Source organism: Pleurodeles waltl, chromosome 12, assembly GCF_031143425.1.
Source record: "Pleurodeles waltl isolate 20211129_DDA chromosome 12, aPleWal1.hap1.20221129, whole genome shotgun sequence".
NCBI classification, from domain to species: domain Eukaryota; kingdom Metazoa; phylum Chordata; class Amphibia; order Caudata; family Salamandridae; genus Pleurodeles; species Pleurodeles waltl.
The window spans coordinates 607,274,299-607,296,649 of record NC_090451.1 but is presented as its reverse complement, the minus strand read 5'-3'; the positions used below and the strand labels follow the sequence as shown (position 1 = coordinate 607,296,649).

Genomic DNA, 22,351 nt, shown 5'->3' with positions numbered 1-22,351 from the left:
AAATGCCACTCAGCTTCAGAGGGTTGATATGGAGCCAGGCCTTTCCGGAGGACAGACACCTCTGACATCCACCTCTCCCAGATTGCCTCCCAACCCAGAAGTGATGCATGGGTGACAATTTTAGAACTCTTGGTGTATTATGGAGAAGGGTGTGCCACAAGCTAAATTGCAATTCTGCAGCCTCCTCTGCAGTTCTTTTGCAGTCTCCTCTAAAATCTGGACCAGATCAGAAAAATTCACCTAGTGCTGTGCCTACTGGAACTTCTGATCCCACTGAAGGACCCGAATATGCCATCTGGTGGGCTTGACTAGCAAGATGCAGGAGGCCATCAGTCCCAGCATCCTCAGAGCCATCCTCACTGAGACGCAGGAAGACACTGAAACATCTGAATCATAGCCCGAATGTCATGGACTCTCCGCTCCAGGGGATAGGCACAGAACTGCAGCATGTCTAGAATAACTCTGACGAAGGAGAGCATCTGTAAAGGTATTGGGTGCAGGTTTGGCATGTTGATAGTGAATACCAATAATAAGAGGTTTGCTGAAGTATGGAGGATTGTGAGAACTGCCTAGAGTTAGTCTGCTTTCAGTAGCCAGTAGAGGACGTAGAAGATAGCTAGAAGATGTGCTGCAACCACTGGCATAACTTTTGTGACCATCTGAGGGGCAGTGGATAGGCCAAAGAGGATCATGGTTTAATGAAAATGCTCTTGCTCCATCATGGACTGCATGTCGCCTGCAGGATGGAGATGTGGAAATAAGTCTCATTCAGGTCCAGCACTATCATCCAGTCTCGGGGATTGAGGGTAGACATGATATGGGTCAAGATGAGCATCCTGAATTTGTTCCTTCACAGGAAGGCATCAAGAGGTCAAAGAGCCAAGCTGGGATAGATGCTTCCATCCATTTTCAGCACTAGAAAGTTGCGCGAAAACAACCACAACCAACTTCCGGAGTTAGCACCATCTCTATGGTGCCTTTGGCCAAAAGGGCCTGCACTTCCTGCTGCAACAGGGACAGAAGGTCCTGCGTCAGCCATTATGGGATTGGTGGATGATGCAGTGGTGTCTCCATGAATAAGAGAGAGTAACCCCACTGAACAATTTGCAGGGCCAGCTTGCCCCAAGTTATCGCCTGCCACCCTGTCAAAAAATGCAGGATCCTGTATCCAAAAGGGTGACTGTGTGATGGGCAATGGCGCACTAAAGATGCTTGGAGGCTGCGGCAGCTGGAGGGGTGGAAGGCTGAGCCCCATGTTGCTCCCATTGTTGATGTGTTTGGTGGCTACTGCAGCAGCAACTACAAAACGTCTGGGGAAATTGCTGTACAGGTTGGAGCTGTTGGTAGTACTGGAAGCTCCTATCATGGCCACGATTGGGAATAAATAGTTGATGCAGCTGAGTTAAACATAGGAATCGTGCTGTGGCACTACTGTCTTTAATGTAATCCAGGGTTGAATCTGTTTTATTCTCAAAAAGACGGGAACTGTCAAATGGCATGTGCATCAAACTCACCTGAACGTCACCCAAAATCAAGTGGACTGTGAAGAACCAAACTGGTGCCTATGACTCTCTTGACCGAGTTGGAAGTGTCCAGCCAGCAATGGAGTGTGAATTAGGCTGCAGCACCACTGTCCTGCAAGCCTGTGAAAGGATAGAATAAGCTTCCTCCGGGACCAAGGGCAGAAGGCGATGGAGTCACGTAAAGTATGAGAATAGTGGCCCAGGATACAGCTGGTGTTAATAGAATGACGAGCAACGCGTGTGGAGGAAAATATCCTTTTTCCAAAGTTCTCTATTAATTTCGACTCCCTGTCAGGGGGAGTAGTTGGGAACAGGTTTCGTTGGATTTTGGCAGCTGAGGCCTGTACCACTAGACTCTCAGGAGTAAGGTGCTTAGTGAAGGAATATTGATCACCAAGAGCAGAGCAATGGTGCCCGGCACCCAAAAGCATGTCTATAACTTCCTGGGTTCAAAGCTAAAAATCTAATCCTCTGCCACAATTCAAACTGCCCTGGTGAATAAGGCGTTTTTTTCCGTGGCAAGGCCTGGAGGTGAAATCAATCTAGTCTCTGGGGTGGTATCAAGACCACTGGTGTCCTGGAGGTCCTCACAGCAGTTGTCTGCCTTATAGGGTTAGGCAAGTTCATCTGCAACCTCATAGCCAACATTGCCCAAGCATGTACCAAACAATTTGTGTTGGACATGAGCCCTGCAGGAGCGCAAAGGCTGATGGTTGGCTAAACAGCTGCCTTGCAGTCAAATTCGCATCTGCATGCTGCCTCAATTGATGTCAAGGTAGCACCTTCTCAGCATCGAACAGCACCATGGCTAGGCTGTCATTACCCAGAGTCGATGGTGCCTGCATCAGCATCGAAGGATCATGTTCCGACGTGGGTTTTGATGCCGCAGAGGGACCCTTCACCTAGGTTGGCTCGGATCCTGAAACAAACTCAGAGGACCTAGCTGTGCAGAGCGATAATCACCATCAGGATACCAGCTGGGAGGACTCTCGGCTGCTTTGGGCCCAGAGTCGTGCCGGAGGGAGCCGCTACAGTGCTAAAGAGCTGCAGCATGGCTTTGCAGAACTACTCAATCTGCTGAGGTGTAGCCAATGGCCACAGAATATCCGGTTGCCGCAGAACAAGGGTCTGATTCGGAAGTGGGACAGCTTTTAGTTCGAGATCTTGAGGCACAATGTATCCTTTGTGTCTTCCCAGGAGGTTGAGAATAATGGGATGTGATTGAGTCCTGTTTGGGCTTCTTGGATTTTTTCTTGGACTTACCAGAGGATTTGGATCGCACCAACAATTGGTCGCGGGACCAGCCTCGAGAACGAGACCCTAACTTGGCTGTCACCCTACACCAGTCACAACGTGAAGCCTTGCAGTGTTTCATGATGAAGAGAAGCACTCCGTGGTCCTGGATGGCATTGAGGGTGCATCAAGGTGCAGTTGCTGAGGCCTTGGAATCATTGACAGACCCCGGGCACCACAAGTAAAGCATGTGTGTATCAGTTACAGACATCGGTTTGCAACGTTCTCTGCAAGGTTTGAACCCTATAGATTTTTGGAGTTGACTTAGTTCCTTGCACACTGAAGAAGTTCAGAAAAGTCAAAGAATGGTCTCAAGAGAGATGACTTGCTCTGAATCCACTACTGTTGGCATGGAAATAAATGAACTGATGTAAGTGCACGTGGGTGGTGCCTATAATGTAGATGCAGAGCTGTCGGCACCACCTAACAGCGTGGATCTGGTCTGATGCCTGGGAGAATATTCAAACTGTGAGGAATCTGTGGTTAGAGGTCTCCATCAGAATTACTATCTAAAACAAGGCATTAGCTTATATTTAAAACACATTTGAGGCAATACATACTAGCCACACCCATACTTGCCTGATCACAAGGACATAACTTGCATATCCCTGTATTCCATTCTACCTTTTGGTTTGGGTGTTGGTGCTCTTGTATAAATCCATGAAAATAGCAGAATATAAATTTCCCCTTGGTTACATCTTATAGCACAACGATTGGACAATCCACACCATAAACTCAATCTAAACGATTCCCCCCACACACACTCAAGCAATCTTATTCAATCAATCAGAAGGAGGGAGCAGTTTAACATTGTGTGTTCACAGATGTGAAAATGTCCGTTTCATCAGGATTCTTGGTTGATGATTTTAGTAGGCTGGCAAAGGATCTTGTTACATGTCTACTGTTTAATTTTTTTTTCTCCCTCTTTCTGATTTTAACATTTTCCTTTTATGTTGGGGTTATAAGTTGTGCTAAATCGGGGTGGTTTTTTATGAGATTGGTTTACTGTTTGTGATGTTTTACATAAAAAAAGTCTTCATTGTAATGCATTTCACCAAATGTGAGAACCACTGGTAGATGAGACGTGAAATTAATTAAGCTTTCTATAGCTCTTTAACCCTGTGGTACTGATTTTGACAAGAGAACAATAAGATTGTGTGTGTGGGGATTGTTTACATTGAGTTTACGGTGTTGATTATTCAATCGTTGTGCTATGAAGTTTACCCAAGGGGAAATTTATATTCTACTGTTTTATTTGGTGCGCTGTCCCCTTGGCCTGAGGGGCCCCTAACTTCTTGAGGCTAAATCCAAGAAAATGCCAAGAAACATATACACGTTCAGATTTGTTTTCTAATATAATCAAGAGCCAATTTGAAAACAAAAACAACAAAATAAAAAAGTACAACATTTTCTCTGTAGCACTATTATTTATTTTGATACTGTTTACTGATAAGTGCAGTCGGGTCCCTTCCTGGACCGACGTCCTATAATAATGAAATAATTATACACAACAATATGACCTAATTAAGAATGACTGTTAATGGAAATTGTCACAAGGTTGCAAGGCCTGTTCAAATTATTGAGGTTGTAAAACGGATTTTGACACTTACTTAAATAACTGAACAAACGGCAATGATAAATCTGTTTTTCGATGGTGAAGTAGTTTTACCGAATCAGTGACATACTAAAATTGGAATGTGGTTGGAAAATACAGTAGAAATAATGTTAACTGGTGCCATATGACCAGATTGCGTATTTCAACACAAGCTGTAAATCTTCACAATCCAAACAGGAAAGCATGTTCAGTAATAGGGTAGTCGGATATTTTGGACCTAGTGTAAGCTAGGTCTTTCATTTTTCTGAAAACCTATAATATCCTATAGGCTTGGTGTCAGCTTCCTTCAGCCATTATCGTCTTTGGCTCAGAACACTTCAACCACTGGCTCGAAACATTGTCGATTACATCTTGAATCAGCCCACAGTCTTCCCATAGACTTTATATTGACTCTTTGGGTGTATCCTCTGCCTAAAATGAGTTGCCCTTTTGTCACATTATATCAGTTATTCATAAGATAGTCCTCTTCTGTCACCTTAGCATCCATATTTTCAATGGCTTTTCTCGGAACTTCAGTTGACTTTATATTGACTCTTTGGGTGTATCCTCTGCCTAAATGAGTTGCCCTTTTGTCACATTATATCAGTTATTCATAAGATAGTCCTCTTCTGTCACCTTAGCATCCATATTTTCAATGGCTTTTCTCGGAACTTGAGTGTGAAGTTCCACACCTTGCACACCACAAACAATTGTAAATCTAGCCAACATTTTGAAACAGTACTGTACACAGTAAATAATTGTTCTAGCAGTCCAAGAATGCCCCCACATTTCGACTACATAGTACATGTGTTATATTACCTAAATAGGTGATAGGAGAAAGCCAACAGTGAGAAGCAGCATATTAGAAACGTCCTAAACGACGCATTGTGAACACTGCAGATGTTTACCACACAAGCGAAACCACGTTTGCCAGAACAACGACTGCCTTTTTCTGTGTCAAACTATGCATATGTGTGGGTAAGGCACAAAAAAGGCAGAGTAGATTGGGAGAGGACGCGCTGAGGTAAGTGGGCCTGGGGCAGGGTTGTGGGTAGTTTTTAGGGGTGGGGGGGATTAAGGGCGTGGGTTGGGTGGGGGGTGTTCAGCTATTTTTTGGGGGGATGACGGGGTGGGGGTTTGGGTATTTATTTTAGGGCTTAGGGTGGGTGTGGGTTATTCATTATTATTTTTTTGGGGTGGGGGTTGGATTTTTATTTTTTTAAGGCTTAGGGTGGGGGGCTGGGTAGTTTATTTTTTGGGGTGGGGAAGGTTTAAGGAAGGGACAAAGTCAACCACCCCACCCTCACACGCACCATTAAGTCTCAAATGGGATTAATTGGCAATGTCCTCCATTTCTCCTCCATACTCTCCAACCAACACCAGACTTTTCAGAGGGGCACCTCCTGGTGCCAAAAGATCTCTATTACCTGGGTTCCTTGTTGTCCCCTATCATCTTCAACTTCTATTTGGAGACAATTGGTGTTCTACTTACATATAAAAGTATCAAGAGTCACCAAACACCTTGTTATGCTTACTAAGTACTATATAAATGCAATTACAATACAATATGCTTACTGATGATACACAACTATTCTTGAAAGTCTCCTCTGTTTCAGATAATCAATGCCTCTAGCACCTCCTGCATATTAACTAGACATGGATGTCCAGCACCTACCTGACGTTCAACCAAACCAATATAGAACTCCTGTTATTTGCCAAGAACAACAAACAAGAAATAGCAGAAACCTAGATCAATGACATGAACCTTGACAGCTTTGGACCACAACTTCCAGCGCATGCCAAGGTACTGGGATTCACTTTGGACACCAGTCTCACACTCAGTGAACACACAGCCAGAAATACACAAAGACAGCTTGGTACCAGAACTTTCTTCTAAACAAAGTGAAACTGTTTCTTCCTGAAAGCAACTCCAGAACTACAGTTCAAGCTAACACACTCTTGCATCTGGATGGTGCAAGTACCCTGGTCTTTGACCTCCCAAACTCCACAAAGCATCCCTTAAAGGCATCCTACAAGCTGCTGCAGGTCTTATCCAGGGAAGTAAGAAATATGATCAAACCACCACCTTCCTGCTGGAAATCCATTGGTTCCCCTTGCCAGTCTGCACTGTCTTCAAAACCAGATACATCATTTACAAAGCCATATTGGCTGGTTGTCGGCACACCCACAACAGGGGCACCTCAGACTCCAGACTAGAAAGTGTAAAAAAAAAAAAAAAAAAGAAGAAGAAAAAATAAGTTGTCATACCTTTTTACATCTATCCACTGAGTATCTGGAACAACATCCCTGTATCCATCAGGATCACCCCAATGCTGCTGGAATTTAGAGAAGTGTTGAAGTTACACTTTTAAAGATCACTAAATCACAATGCATTAACCTCCCACAAACGAGGTGCCTCTCCTATCACTAATGTACTTTATTCTTTTTCTTGACCTTGTACATTGCTCTGCTGCTTTTTGGCTTGGTTTGCGCTATAGAAATACCATATACATACCGATATACCTCATACACCTAAAACTGTTCCATCAAGAGTCCCTGACCTAGAAATAGTCTGGGTGGTCCATCAAACACCAGATTTGTAATCAGTGGTTAACCACAAGGGACACACTACAGCCTTCAAAATAAATTCCAGCCAGTATCATTCTTTCGACCCACCTCTTGGAAAGGACCTGCACCACCTCCATACCTTCATCAAGAAACATCTATGCAAAGTCCCAAGGAGAAAAATTGCCAGTGAGGCTTTTGCAGGGACCAAAATATTGTGAGTGCGGCAAGTGTGGATACATTGCTCGTACCTGCCAGGCAGGACACAGAACCATTACAAGAGCATGCTGCAGGTATGTACATCAACCATACAGTTGGAGGACCCACTCCTACTAGTCGAGATTCTTATCTGCAGCTGCACAGCTCGACACAGCCAGATTGGAAGTGCCTATTAAGGTGAGAGTCATGGCACAAATCCTTGATAAAATGTCATATATAGCTCCTACATCCACACCTGTCTTCAAAAAGACACACTTATCCAGCTGGACGCTCCTGTCCTTTGCTCTTGGTGGGCTTATACACCAATGCACAACTCTTGAATATGAGCTCAGACACACAAGACATTGGAACAGAGGAAAGAAGCCAAAATGAAAGGACATGCATTGTCCTAAGTGGGGTATAGGGGCAAACAAATGAGACTCCATCAGATACTGGAGCGATATGGCAGGCTGACTAAAAGTGACATGTGGCACAACATGAGGACCCAACATTGGCAGAAGATGTCTGCCATGCCATACCTTTCAAAAGTAACCGAAAACCAGTCAGGTCTTAAAGATAAAGGACTAGTTAGCCAACAGAGTATTACCAAAAGAAAAGGAGGGAGTGTAAAGCTATTATTCCCAAGAACCCTTTCATGAGTGGATTTTACCAATTGTACCTAGCCATCTTTTAAAGTACAACATGGGAGGGGAGAAAGATGATCCTAAATTTTTTTCTTGCTGGGGATCTCTGCTGATATACAGAGGTTTTTGCAAGCAGTGTTTGTTCCACCTGCCACAAGTACAATTTGGGAAGGATCCAGAAGGTCCTTCAACATCTGCCCCCCAAACAGTTTGCCAGAGGACCCAAGTATACACTAGCATTGAGGACTATGTGATGAGGTACTCCGAGGCAATTTACCTCCACAATACCAGCTCTTTGACCATTAGCAACACTAGGATGGGTTTCAAATGTAATTTGGTGGTTACATGTACATGTCATCAGCAGGCATTTAATTAACAGTGAAAAAAGTCTTCAGCTGACCAGGGTTTATTTTTTTAATATGTCAACTCTAGTTCTTCAAACCTATGGCCATAGCAATGCATAACGCAGACCTCTGTCTAGAGTGGTTCAGTGAGCAAAAAATGATAGGCTGTGGTGCTACACAGAGCGTTTGGCAGTGGTTTAGACTATTTGAAAGTATTCCTTCCAGCACCGTCGGTGTATTTCATGGAAATGCATGTACAACTTTGTCTTTGTGCTTATTATGTAGGTTATCCCTGGAACAATAGAAATCAAGTTCATATGTTTAATTAGATGGTGCCAGACTGATATATTTGGAGTTTTATCACAAAACAGTGTGGTAGAGTTGCTTTTAGCTTGCAGTGAAAGAAGTGATTCAGAAACAAACACATTTTAACACTCAAATATATAAACTTTTATAAGAAATAAAATAGCAGTTTGTGAAACAGTTCGAGAAAAATTCTAGGCATTTCTGCATGGAGCAGTGAACCAAAGCTGTCTAATGTAGAATAACATTCTTTAAATAGGTGCTTGGAAATGGTAATTTTCTTAAAGTGTTTTCAAACTTTTAACAAATATAGGCCCAAGAGTGGTGTGTATCCTGTCGGCCAGCCAGGACAGCAGATGACTGCCTGTCAGATTTACTTTTTCCACATGCCTGGCAGAAATTTATGTGCCTTCAGGGGAGCTGCTCCTACAGTCGTTTTCACACTTTCAATGGGAGGAACTGAACACAAGTTTTGTAGAATGGTGCATCATCTATTTTATAGCAGCCGCTCCATTACACCAAATTCTAAATATTCCCATACAGGCTGCTGGTTAATGTTAACATTTTTGTTAAGTGCACACTTTATCTTCTCATGACACAAACACTATGTGTTCACCTCTTGAATACCAATAGTAAGGAAGATGTTAAATACCTCCTTTGCCATTAAAAGCTGTCTCTGCTCCACGACTTCTTTGTGGGTGAGAGAAAAATGACCTAGAACCTGAAATAGAACAGTTTTTAAGATTACATCTGAAATAGCATATACCTGTTAGTCATTGATTTATTTCAACACTCAAACTCTATTTCTCTCTCTCGTTCTCTCTTTCTTGCTTTATTAGGTTTTAGAAGGTATCCTAGTTCTTTCACCTGATAATCAGGACACAAACTGAGACCGAAGTTAAGTATGCTTACATTTTGGCGTGAGTAACTCTTGGATGAACATCACACTGGTGACATTGGACAATTATGTCAATCATTACCATTCAATGACATTAAGGGTGTGTGGGAAAGGAAGTTTAGAGGAAAGGGGCATGAGAATGGGCATGATCCAAGCATAAGTTACCCCACCACCCTGATCCTGACTGACCTCTGGCTCCCTGATGACCTGAATCGGGCCCATAAATAAAACAAATGTAAGTACAGGCAACCACTTTGGCTTTTGAATAGCAAAATTATTTTTATCAAGCTTCAGACAGATACAAAGTACACATAGGGGGTCATTACAACCCTGGCGGTCAAGGACCGCCAGGGCTGTTTTGAAGGAAGCACTGCCAACAGGCTGGCGGTGCTTCCCATGGCATTACGACCGCAGTGGTTTCCCGCCACAATGGCCCTGGGAGTTTTAATCCGCCAGGGCAGCGCTGCTTGCAGTGCTGCCCAGGGGATTACGAGTCCCCCTACCGCCAGCCTTTTCCTGGGCAGTGCAGGGGCCCCCTGACAGGGCCCCATGCAGCTTTTCACTCTCTTCACAGCAGGCAGTGAAAAGCGCAACGGGTGCAACTGCACCCGTCGCAACACCGCCGGCTCCATTTGGAGCCGGCACCTGTGTTGCAGCCGAGATCGCCGCTGGGCCGGCTAGTTTCTGCCCACCGGCCCAGCGGGGATCTCCAAATGGCAGCCGCCCACCAAGGTCGTAATGAGGGCCATAGTGTATTAGCACAAACAATCGAGAATTCCCCCTCACATCAACAGAGAGGGCAATGCAAGCTTCTATCCCTCACTGAAGAGGTACAGAATGGGCATCAGCAAGGTAAGCTCTACTCTTCCACAGAAAAGATGCAGTATCAGGGATGAACATGCAAGCTTCCGTCACTTACATAGCAGCAACATCATCGCATGACCAGTGCATGCTTCCATCTTTACTAACACAACAAATAGTGCATGAAAATCATCTGTGCAGGCTACTCACTAGCACAAGTACAAGAGGGGCTTCAGCAATACATGTGTCTCTCCCTCACGGATCATGTAGCACAAGAACATTAGGGGCCGTATTACACAAAGTCTCCCGCACCAATGAGAAGTTATTCTTGCTTTGCGCTTCCCCAGGGTACTTTGGTATGAAAGAAGGGACCGCAGACCCTTGTGTGACCCCTTCTGTAAAACAGATAGCACTGGCGCACATGTAGCACCAGCGCAATCATCAGAAGCGTTCCCTAATTTGCATATGGGCGTGGACCCAGGCAAATGAGGGATTCTCTTTGCCTCTCCGCCTGGCAGTATTATAGATGCGGTTGCAAAGGCAAAGAAGCTCTCGGGAGGCGCACTAACAGTGCACCACAAAAAGGTAGCACACTGTCAGTGTGCTCCCCGATAGCAACCCTGTGGAGTCACTTAATGCACCAACTTGCAGGGGGATCACTCTGCCTTCTTAAAAGTGCAGGTGGGTTGCCGCCCGCAGAGTGAAACATGAAGTGGCCTCTTTAAAGCCGCTCCGTATTTCACTTGAATGCGTGGCCCACAGCAGCGCGAGTCTGCGGTTGCCCAGAGGGCGGTGCATTCAACATAACAGGGCACATGTTTGAGCACAGCACACCTGTTTGAAGGTGCCGCCTTGGTGCAAACAGGGAAAGTGCGCTCCCTATATGTAATAGGGCCCTTGGAATGCAAGTTTCACTAATTGCAACAGTTATAGCTTGTGCATCAGCAGTGCAAGCTTCCATCCTCACTAACACAACATATAGATCATGAAAGTAATCATCTGTGCATGCTACTCACTAACAACACAGGTGGAGTAGAGGCATCAGCAATATAAGTGTTCCTCTCTCACAGGTGATGTAGCACAAGAGCATTAGGAGTGCAGGCTTCCCTATGCACCACTGATGCATAGCTTGTGCATCAGTGATGCAAGCTTCCTCACTAGGAAAAGAGGTAGAGCACTGGCCTCTTCATGGGATTTCCCGTTCACAGAAGAGGTGCAGCATGGGTATCCACATTGGAAATTTTCCACCTTCGCAAATTACACAAGGCACTGGCATCAGCACTGATGTTTTTGCTCAAACAGAGATGAAGCACGTGCCCCACGCGGGATAGTAGGGCTAGAATCGCATACTGTATTAGTATGGGTGCTAGCTTCACTCGTTAACAAAGACAGGTACAGCATGGGCAATTAGCAGTCCAGACTTCAATCGGTCCAGTAACAAGTATGACATAAGCAAAGCATGTACAGTAAATCTCTTTCTCCCTCTGTGACAGAACACTACAGCATGGATATATAGTAGCAGATGCTCTCCCTCACAGGTACAGCATGGCAGAAGTGAACAAGCCCCCCCTCCTCCAACAAGGCTGGTACCATATGGGCGTCAGCATGCAATCTTACTTCCTGTCAGAACAAACTCTACATGTGCATTTTCACTGCGAGCTTCCCTCTCATACTCCCTCATGAGGCCCATGGTCGCCCCCGCAGGTACAATAGGAGAGGGACCCATGGAAGGCTATCTTTCATATCGACGGAGGCTCCCAAAGCTGACCCAGTGGAGGTCTGGAGAAAAGGAGTCTTATTTTGCCTATTCTGAATCCTACTGTGGGCAACACCCCTAAGTACCATCGGCTGATGTGTCTGATAATGTATTAGCAGCCTGAAGTGTCTGGTGAACCTTTCGTATACTTTCCTTTTACATCTGATCTGGCATCTTAAAATGCCAACATAGTGCTTATAAAACCGGCTCTAAATCGCAGAGCAGGTATGGCAGCAATCAGCAGTGTAAATGTTCGTTCCTCACAGAGCACGTGCAGCATGGCCACTAGCAGCGCAGGTTTCCGTCCCTCTTATAACTCCCACACTTGGCCCACTCCAAAACCCTTCAAAAACATACTTCTTACATTATAAAAACATGTGCCATGCGTATTGTTGGGATTATGGGCCGCAGGTTATTTACCATGTATGATTATCACTTGCCCCTTAACTTGAGTGCCATAAATCATTCCGACAGGGGCCGTCGTAAATCAGTTCTGGTTAATTGTAAATCCTGTCATAAATCATTTGTCACACAATCATTGATAAGCCATACATATCAACTTGGGAAGTAACCAGAGTTTGCTTTGTTTGGTGGCCCTCTAACCGTGAGGGGGGTTACTTCTCCACAGTTATTAGGCTCAACTCCATACCATTGTCTGTCCAATTGTGCCCTGCCACCCGGAACACCTGGGCTGCGAGTGCCGAGCTCCATGGACTTCCCCTGTCACTTGCTCCTTCTCCTACCATCTTTTCAGGCAGCCTCCTCAACCCCTACTGTGACGTTGTCTCTCCTCTAGGTGTGGGTGGCTGGATGTTTATTAAGTGTCCCTTGGAGCAGTGCCCTATACATCCCCACTGACCCCCGCATCGCCGAACACACAGAACCATTCCAAAGTTGCCCCAGCCTCTGATTGGCTCTTGGGGTTCATGCCTTTACTGTCCCTTTTGGCACACGCTTTCCTGGTGACCCCATTTCCTCTTGGGGGAGTGTGGGGTGGACAGGTCCTTTTTAACTGGTGGTGTTGCAGGGCCTTGTCATACTATTTTTTTTCTGGGCCCTCAGCATATGTTAAGGTGCTAGACGGCCCTTTATGCACTCCTTGTAGGCGGCTTTTGCTAGAGTACCTAAAGGAAGCTCAACCAAAGCAGTGGAAGTTTCCCCTTTCCTTTACAAAACTGATACAGCATGGCATCAGCAGTGCAGACCTTCCTCTCTCACAGATCAGGTATAACAAGCACCTCTAATCCGCAGATCAGTTCACCCTCCCCCTCACGGGCATAGCACAGGTACAGCATGTGAATCAATGGTGCAAGCTTCCCAACCCCAAACATCAGCTAGAGCACAATGATGGTGGTATTTTCTCTTCCCCCAAAAGCAGGCAGAGCTCAGCAACCGCTCTGAAAGTTTCCTTAACTCCAAACATAGATACAGGGACCATAGCAGCAACTGCAGCAAGCCACACAAAAAATAGAGGCCCAGACATGTGCAGCAAGTACAACATTAGAAGCAGCAGTACAGTCTTCCTCACTCATAATACTCCTACGCACTGCCCCGGTGCGGGAGCACTATCCCGTGTGGCACCATCCTCAAACTCTCTCTCTCTTTCTCACGTGTTCTAGATCAGTACACCGGCCCGTGCAACCTTACACTTCCTGTCACTGCACCAGTATCTGAGGAGTTGTGGTGTGGAGGTGAGGGACTGCTGAGCAGGCACAGAGTCTGGTACAAAGGAAGTGAGAGGCAAGTTGAGGTGGTGAGTTGCAGACATGGAAAAGGGACAGAAGGTAGGAGCCAGTGGAGATTATGTGGGTGGATAGCAGGGGACAGGAAAGACTGTCAGTTCAAGGTTGCACGAGGAACCAAAGATATTGATAAAGATTTTAATAAGGAATTTTAAGGTGGTTTTCAATTTGCAATAACTAATTAGATTTCAATTGGCTGCATTAAAAAAGACTGAACATTTTATCTCCTGTAGGTATGTTTTCTATGTTAACATGACTTTAATATTAGGTATATCACCAGTGAAAATCTGCAATACTGTGCCTAAAATGGGAATAGCTTTTTGTCATTTTTCATCTCTGCTTGGATAGGACTTGCAAATCTATTGCTTAAAGACTTTTACTGCCCTGTATGTAAATCAAACCTTAAGTCTGAACAGCATTGTTTGTTTTTTTGCTCGACTATCAGAACTTGAGGAAGACCTGGATAATTCCTATTTGTCATTTATTTTTCATAAGACACTTTGCAGAAGCCATACGTATTTTAAGAACTGAAAATACTGAGTGGGTTGTGTTTTCTGCTTCAATATATTTATCGTATGCCTGGCGGATAAGATGTAGATTTCTTGAAGTATGTTAGCTCCCATCCTCCTGGACCTATCAGCTGCATTTCACACTGCTCCCATCACATCTTGATAAACAGACTCCACCACAGCGGAATCCATGGACACACCCTCAAGTGAATCACCTCATATCCAACCAAATAAACCCAGAGAATCCGTCTCCCACCGTTCACTTCTGAACCCAAGATGGCCATCTGTGGCGTCCCTCAAGGATCATCTCTCAGCCCCACCCTCTTTAACACTTACATGACCCCCGGCCGACTTCATCCGGTCACACAGACTCCACATAATTTCCTAGGCCAATGACACCCAGCTCATCCTCTCGCTGTCAGAAGGCCCCTCGACCACCAGAACCAACTTCCACAGATGTGTGATGAACGTTGCCGACTGGATGAAGGACAACTGCCTCATCTTTGGGAACAATACCTCACTATGGAATGACACATAGTAGCCTGTGGAACTCTGCCCAGCCATGACAGACCATGCCCTCAACCTTGCCATCATCCTGGACAGTAAACTATCTATAAAGCAACAGGTAAACACAGTCTCATCTGTGTGCTTCCACACCCTATGCATGACACCAGAAAGACCATCACACAGGCCCTTGTCAACAGCAGGTTGGACTACGAGAACACACTACGTAGGAATCACCACACTCGTACTAAAAAGGTTACAAACAATATAAGACTCAGCAGCACTACTCATCCTTGACCTCCCCAGACAGACCCATATCACACCCTACCTTAAGAAGCTGTATTGGCTCCCAATCGAGAAGAGATCCCAGTTTAAGATGTTGACTCACACATACAAAGCCCTACACAACATAGGACCAGCCTACATCAACAAGTGCATGACCTTCCACAAACCAACCAGACACCTACAATCCACCACCCTCGCAGATGCCCCCCAGATCCGCTGAGCCAAAAGTGGAGGACGCTTTTTCTCTCATCTGGCGGCAAAAGCTTGGAACAACCTTCCCTTGCATCTCAGGACCACCTCATCGCTCCAGCAATTCAGAAAAGGACTAAAGACAAGGTTGTTCAAATAACCTGAGCACCATGCCCTGTACTTGGAGCATGACTTCGGGTTGTGGTCGTGCTCCAGTCACCACAAGCACACGAGTTGCGTATCCATCACCGACATCATTCGGTGACAGGAGTCACACCGCTTAAAACTGGTCTTCCATGACATCCCCGACACACCAAAAGAGTCAAAAATATCGACAAAACGGTCGAAGTTGGTCAAAAAATGACTAAGGGTAGCTCTCTCTGGATCTGTGTGTGGGCTGGCACAGAAAGGAAAGAACTGACGACCACGACGTAATCACGGTGACCATGACGCTAACGATAGATGTGGAGTCGACCAACACCACCTGATGGAGGAAATTCTAATGTAAGGAATCTGCAACTAGAAGTCTCTATCAGTTATACACATTTTTCAAAGATCCATGCCTCAAACTTCACAAAGCATACTAGCATGATAATATAGAAAGCAACCATGGATTCTGTTTATACTGAATATTGCATATTGAGAGCTCTTCTCAATTATAAAAAAAGTTAGTTATTTGTAAAAGTACTTTTTCTTTGAGGGTAACAACCTCTAGGTCCCGCCTGGCATAACAGAAAGAATCTTGAATACCTTACCCTATTATTGGTCCCTAGGTCTAAAGCTACTCATACTCCAGCACTGTGCTTCTACTGCAGCAAATGCTCTGGGTGAACAACTTTATTACAAACCTCCTTAATCTGTGGGTGGACAAGGTAAAATACTTAACTTGATTTTGTGCTACAAAGCGGGGACCTCAGTTTGCACAACTGGTCAGCATTAGCTAATTTAGTTTCTGATTAATATCCATTGCAGCACTTTGGGTATCTACAGGGAAAATCCGTAAAAACTAAAAAATAAAAAATAAAAAAAAAAATAGAAAAATCTGTTGAACGGGGTGCCTTTGAACACCTGCTACCTAAGAACTTTCCATGTGGTTTATGCAAACAGAAAAACTTGAGAACAAAATAAAGTACTCAGTAAACAGACCAATAAGATGATTTTCATCTAGCGACAACTGAATACACATCATTGTTTCAAACCAAGATGAGGACCTAAAAAGAGTGATTAGGAGAAAAACAAAGTTTTAAATACACCAAACATTTTCTATCACAGACCTCTGCAAGCTTTGTTGCTCCCTCGTCTTTGATCCGATTGTGGGACAGGTCAAGCCACAACAGAGAGCGGTTACGTCGTAAACCCTGAATAAAAAATAAATAAGAGACAAAATGAAAGGCAAATGGAAAAGGAATAACTGTGGCTGAAAACTGCATGCTTCTTGTATAGTCTTATATACCTGTTATAGGACACCACTGGAAGGAATATAAAGGACATTGTAATAGCACAGAGCAGACAATAATCAAAGGAGCCACTGTTCTTGAAACTCAGCCTTCTTTTCTCAGCAACTACTGCTTCAATCTGTTCTCTATTTCTTGCCTCTAACATTAAAAAGCCGAACACAAGGATACCTAGGGTCAGAAATGCACGTATAAATGCACTGAAAAGGTTCATTTTCTGTGTGGGGCAGGTGATAAAAACCTAAAACAATGTCAGTTCTAGGATTCAGAATCAAGAGTGAAATTTGGAAGTATGTTCTATCTGTACTAATTCCTAATCTACGATATCGGATGTTGGGTTAAGTATGTTCTCTCCCCCTATCACAGTTATCTCACTGGGAACTGGGAGTTCAATGGAGCTCTCACCGTGGATGAAGACATTGGCTGTAAGGGAAAAGATTGATATCTAACAAATTCTACAAGATATTAGATGTGCTTATTCATTAGGCTCACGCTCATAGCAGGAGACAAATACTTAAATAAAGAGGCCATTCTGTGTATGCATATTGATACAAGAAGGTCTTCTGTGGTCCAGAAGAGTGAAGCACAAGATGGATTTGTAGTTTTGGGACATTGGGGACTTTCAAGCTCACTGCTTTAGTAAAAGGGTGCCTACATGCAAATCTGCAAACAAAAAAGAAATGCTGTGCATATGTCTAAAGCAAACTACTGACAAGGTCATTTAGACATATTTATTTCCGACAACAAACCGAAAAAACAGGGAGGTGTGTGTTTGGGGAAAAACAAGCCCAATATAAACAACGTACTGTGAATAATTTCCCATACATATGCCACACCCACAAAGCCATCATTGATTATGTTGGTTCTGCCATGAAGATGTCTGAATTGTGTAGGTAGCGCCACAGTGCAATTAAAAAAGTACCAACCGCATCCTCTCTGTCAAAATGAGGTGAGGATGCGAGAAGTAGCTGGATGGGACAGCCACAAATGTTTGGCGGCTGTTTCATTATTGTCCACCGATCAGGCCCTTTCAAGTGCACAAACCCAGGTGATAACAAGATTCCCCAGAAAACTTTGCAAACCTTTCAACAAGGGTCGTTCACAACTGTTTTGCTGCAGACTCTGCTTGTTGAAATGCCAAGGTGGCACATCAGAGAATAAACTGTAGAAATGCCAACTTAATGGTAAGCACACCGAGTGGTGGATTCATGCCTATTGATATCAACTGGCCCGTCGGACACCAACAAGAAAGGCCTGCTTCCAATCTTTCACCAACAAAGTGAAAGTCCCCAACTCTACAAGTAGCAAGAGAGTCGCTAATATAAAGCAGCATCTTTGTGCCAATCTGATAGCATTCTTTTGTGAGAAAATCAACAAAATGTTGACTAAAATCCTATCTTCCAGCCCTCAGCTTACGCTGGGGAAATCGAATCAGACTGCTACTAGTAAGGCACAAAACAAATGCCAGTAAAAGACGTATTACAGCAAAAACATAAAGTTTGTGCTAAAGGCATAAACGGTCCCTACACTAGATGGCTTCTGTTTGTTAAAAACAAAGCTAAGCCCAAACACACATAGCAATCTATGACTTCCAGGGGGAAAAACCTCAACATCCAGGAAGAGACTCTGTAAGACTTCCTGAATACCATTATAGTTAATTTCTTATACACTAGATGCAGGGGAAGAGTCACTAGATTTCCACTCTTGGATATTCATCTAGGTGGCAATATGCAGACATGCTATGATCACTGTAGGCATAAACAAAAAGGGATGGGGGAGACTTGTGCAACCCTTCTGGGTGCCAGACTGTTCCAGAGGGAGGCTACAGTCCCTATCAAATCAGTCTCTGAGGTGCACAAGAAGAATTTACCCAGGTTCCACCTCCCTTGACCCAACAGTAAGTGAACCATCAACTGCAAATTTCATCAGATGCTTCTGGAATACTTCTTCTGGATAGGGAACAGAATTCTCCCTTTCCAAGACTTTGGATATTGGCCTAAGGGCTTTATACTATTATCTAAAAAAACGGAACCACCATTAAATAACGAAACTGAGTCCTTAGCTCTAAAAGTCTTACTTAAACTCTTTACAGTTGACTAAGTTCCAATATTACACTGAATAGTACAGTAGACATTTAGAATATGCAAAGGTTTATCCATTGCACTTCCACCATGGATAAACACTAACAATACACCTTTCTTGTTCCTTACTTAAAGTAATGCTCTTAAAACCACACCCAAGTATTCATTTTCAGACTCTCTGGTGTCAAAGTCACACATAGGTGGTCATTCTGACCTCGGCGGTAAAAGGCGCCTACCGCCGGTCAGAAATCCTCCATAATTCCGCCGCGGTCGCGGTAACCCGCCACGGTCATTCTGACCCGCAGCAGCCAAACCTCCGAAAATCCGACAGCCACAACAGACTGCCAGACCAGCGGTCGGCGGAAAAGTGGAGGTGACCAAACCTCCACCGTCACGCCAACAGAAATACGCCCATGCCATTACGACCCACGAATCCACGCGGCGGTCTTTCAAACGCGGTTTTCCATTGGCGGTACACACCGCCGCGGTCAGAATACACACAAACGAACAAAACTCAGCCACATTGGACGATTTGAATTCCACACACCTGATACACATACACACACCACTCCCACACACACAATACAATATAAAACACACACCCACATCACCCACAAACCCCTTCGACCAAAATCCGAAAAGAAGCACTGAGAGACACATCAGCGATCACAGAATACCATCACACAGAGGCACACTACACCATCACCCACACAATATCCACACACAAAACAACACACACCACCACACTCAACACACTTAACTACACATACTCCACCCCACCCATCATACACACCACTCCATGGCACCCCAAAGACACCCCCGCTTCTCAGACGAAGAACTCAGGGTCATGGTGGAGGAAATCGTTCGGGTAGAGCCCCAGCTCTTCGGCACACATATCCAATACACCAGCATTGCCCGGAGGACGGAGCTATGGCAGAGGATTGTCGACAGGGTCAACGCTGTGGGACAGCACCCCAGAAATCGGGAAGACATCAGGAAGCGATGGAACGACCTACGGGGGAAGGTGCGTTCCATGGTATCCAGGCACAACATCGCCGTGCAGAAGACTGGCGGAGGACCCCCACCTCAACCCCCACAATTTACAACATGGGAGTGGGAAGTCTTGAACATCCTGCATCCTGACGGCCTCGCAGGAGTCGGCGGAGGAATGGATTCTGGTAAGTTGAAGCTTCACTACTGCTTCCCCCCCACCTGCATGCCAAATCATACCCCAACCCTCACCCCCATCCTCGAACCCCACCCTCACCCCCACCCCCATCCTCACCCCCACCCTCACCCCCACCCTCACCCCCACCACCATCCTCACCCCCACCACCATCCTCACCCCCACCCCCAGCACACCTATTCCCTGCCAATGTCTCACCATCACAACCCACACATCCCAAAACCTAGGCCTGCATGCGTCCACTAAGCATGGACACCCATCACCAAAGCATGCCCAATGCATATACACATCCCCCCCACAAGCCTCCCTCACCAAAGCCCCCACACACGAATGCCAGCACTTGGGGACACGGGAACCCACAGATACACCCATATGGCACACATTGAAACTATAACCATACCTCTATACCCCTGCAGGACCCGACCGTCAACACACCGCCACGGAGGGCCCAGAATTCTCCACACCCCCCACCCAAGAGGCCGTCAGCGATGACAGCAGCTCTGTCGACTTGGACACTGATGACCAGCCCGGACCATCTGGGACCTCTGGACAGTCGGTTCCCCTCACACAGGCACAGGCCACTACAGACCCAAACCCCTCTGGGAACACCAGCACAGCTCCCACCCAGCGGGCCCATGCCTCTGTCTCCAGGGCGCGTCAATCTGCGGTGTGTCTACCACTACAGGGCACCCAGGATAACCCACCACCCCAACAACAACAGGGACCTGCGGGCAGTGGTAGTGGGCACACCGGCCAGGGGGCAGAGGCCCAGGGAAACAGGGCAACTCGGAGGGCAGCTGTGCGACAGGGGGGGGACGGGCCCAGGGAACCCACTCTCCACGAGGCCCTCACCACCATCATGGGAGCATACAACCGCTCCCAGGAGACGATGGCGACGGTACTGGCCCGGTTCCAGGAGATCCAGGTACTGCAGGAGGAACACTATCGGGGGTACAGGGAGGACATCAGAGCCCTCACCTCCACCCTGGTTACCATGGTAGGGCTGCTGCAGGACCTCATCAACACCAGGACGGACACTCAACAACAACAAAGGGCCCCTGCCACTAGCCTGGACCAAGAACAGCCAACCACCTCCGCCGGCGCTAGTGGACAGGAGGCCCCCGCACAACAGCAGCCCACCAGACCCCCACCTCCTGCAGGAGAAGAACCACCCCGCAAGAGGGCCCTGAGATCTCGCAAGAAGACAGAGTAGGATGTCAAGACCCCCGCCAGCAAAGGATACCACCTGATGTCATCCCACTGTCCCACATTGTCACCCTGTCCATCCTTGAACTGCCCATGCTCCATCTCTCCACAGGCCTCTGGACAATGCACCTGTGTGACTGTTACTCTGGACTCTGCCATGGACATTCCTTCACCATAGCCCCCACCCACTTGAAACCACCCATCCCATTTTGAGCACTGAAATAAACACCTATTTTGCACAAAACTATCTTGAGTCTGGCTGTGATTTCAAAATATTGTAATTGACATGACAGTGCAAATATGTCCTTGTACATAGTGAAGTCAACAAACAGCTGCCACAAAGCTGTAGTCCATGGGGAAACGAAGCACAGGACTCGTAGTGGGGACCCCAGATCTGAAATAGGGAGGGAAAAGCCACAACTCAGTCATCATACACTGGGGCAAATAGACAGGCAGCAGAGATGCAGGAGAGTAGTTCACATTTACTAAATTATGTTTGAATTGTTACCTGTGTCCTATTGGAAGTACTGTTCAATGATTCTGTCCCTGTTGTCTGTTTCAGCCCCGTCGTCTTCCTCCTCGTCACTCTCCACAGGTTCCACAGCTGCCACAACACCACTGTCTCGACCATCCTCCTGCAGGAAAGGCACCTGGCGGCGCAAAGCCAGGTTGTGAAGCATGCAGCAGGCCACGATGATGTGACACACCTTCTTAGGTGAGTACATTAGGGATCCACCTGTCATATGCAGGCACCGAAACCTGGCCTTTAGGAGGCCGAAGGTGCGTTCGATCACCCTCCTAGTACGCCCATGGGCCTCATTGTACCGTTCCTCTGCCCTGGTCCGGGGATTCCTTACTGGGGTCAGTAGCCACGACAGGTTGGGGTACCCAGAGTCCCCCAATAGCCATACACGGTGTCTCTCTAGCTGTTCCATCACGTAAGGGATGCTGCTATTCCTTAGGATGTAGGCGTCATGCACTGACCCTGGGAATTTGGCATTGACATGCGAGATGTACTGGTCAGCCAAACACACCACCTGGATGTTCATGGAATGGTAACTTTTTCTGTTCCAGTACACCTGCTCCCTGTCTCTTGGGGGAACCAAAGCCACATGGGTCCCATCAATGGCACCAATGACGTTGGGAATATGTCCAAGGGCATAGAAATCACCCTTCACTGCAGCCAATTCGCCCACCTCAGGGAAAAGGATGTAGCTCCTCATGTATTTCATCAGGGCCGACAACACTCTGGATAACACCTTCGAAAACATGGGCT

At 46.0% G+C, this 22,351-nt stretch overlaps 1 protein-coding gene across 6 annotated transcripts in view; it reads right to left on the bottom strand.

Moving 5' to 3' along the window:
- Positions 1-22,351, bottom strand: part of LRRC71 (leucine rich repeat containing 71) — a 147,870-nt gene that overhangs the window by 57,750 nt on the left and 67,769 nt on the right. For all 6 annotated transcript variants that reach the window (XM_069217869.1, XM_069217868.1, XM_069217870.1 and 3 more), the window contains exons 9-10: positions 16,423-16,506; positions 9,117-9,185 (exon numbers count right to left, since the gene is read on the bottom strand). In XM_069217869.1, coding sequence (XP_069073970.1) covers positions 9,117-9,185; positions 16,423-16,506 — 153 coding nt within the window. The remainder of the gene's footprint in view (positions 1-9,116; positions 9,186-16,422; positions 16,507-22,351) is intronic.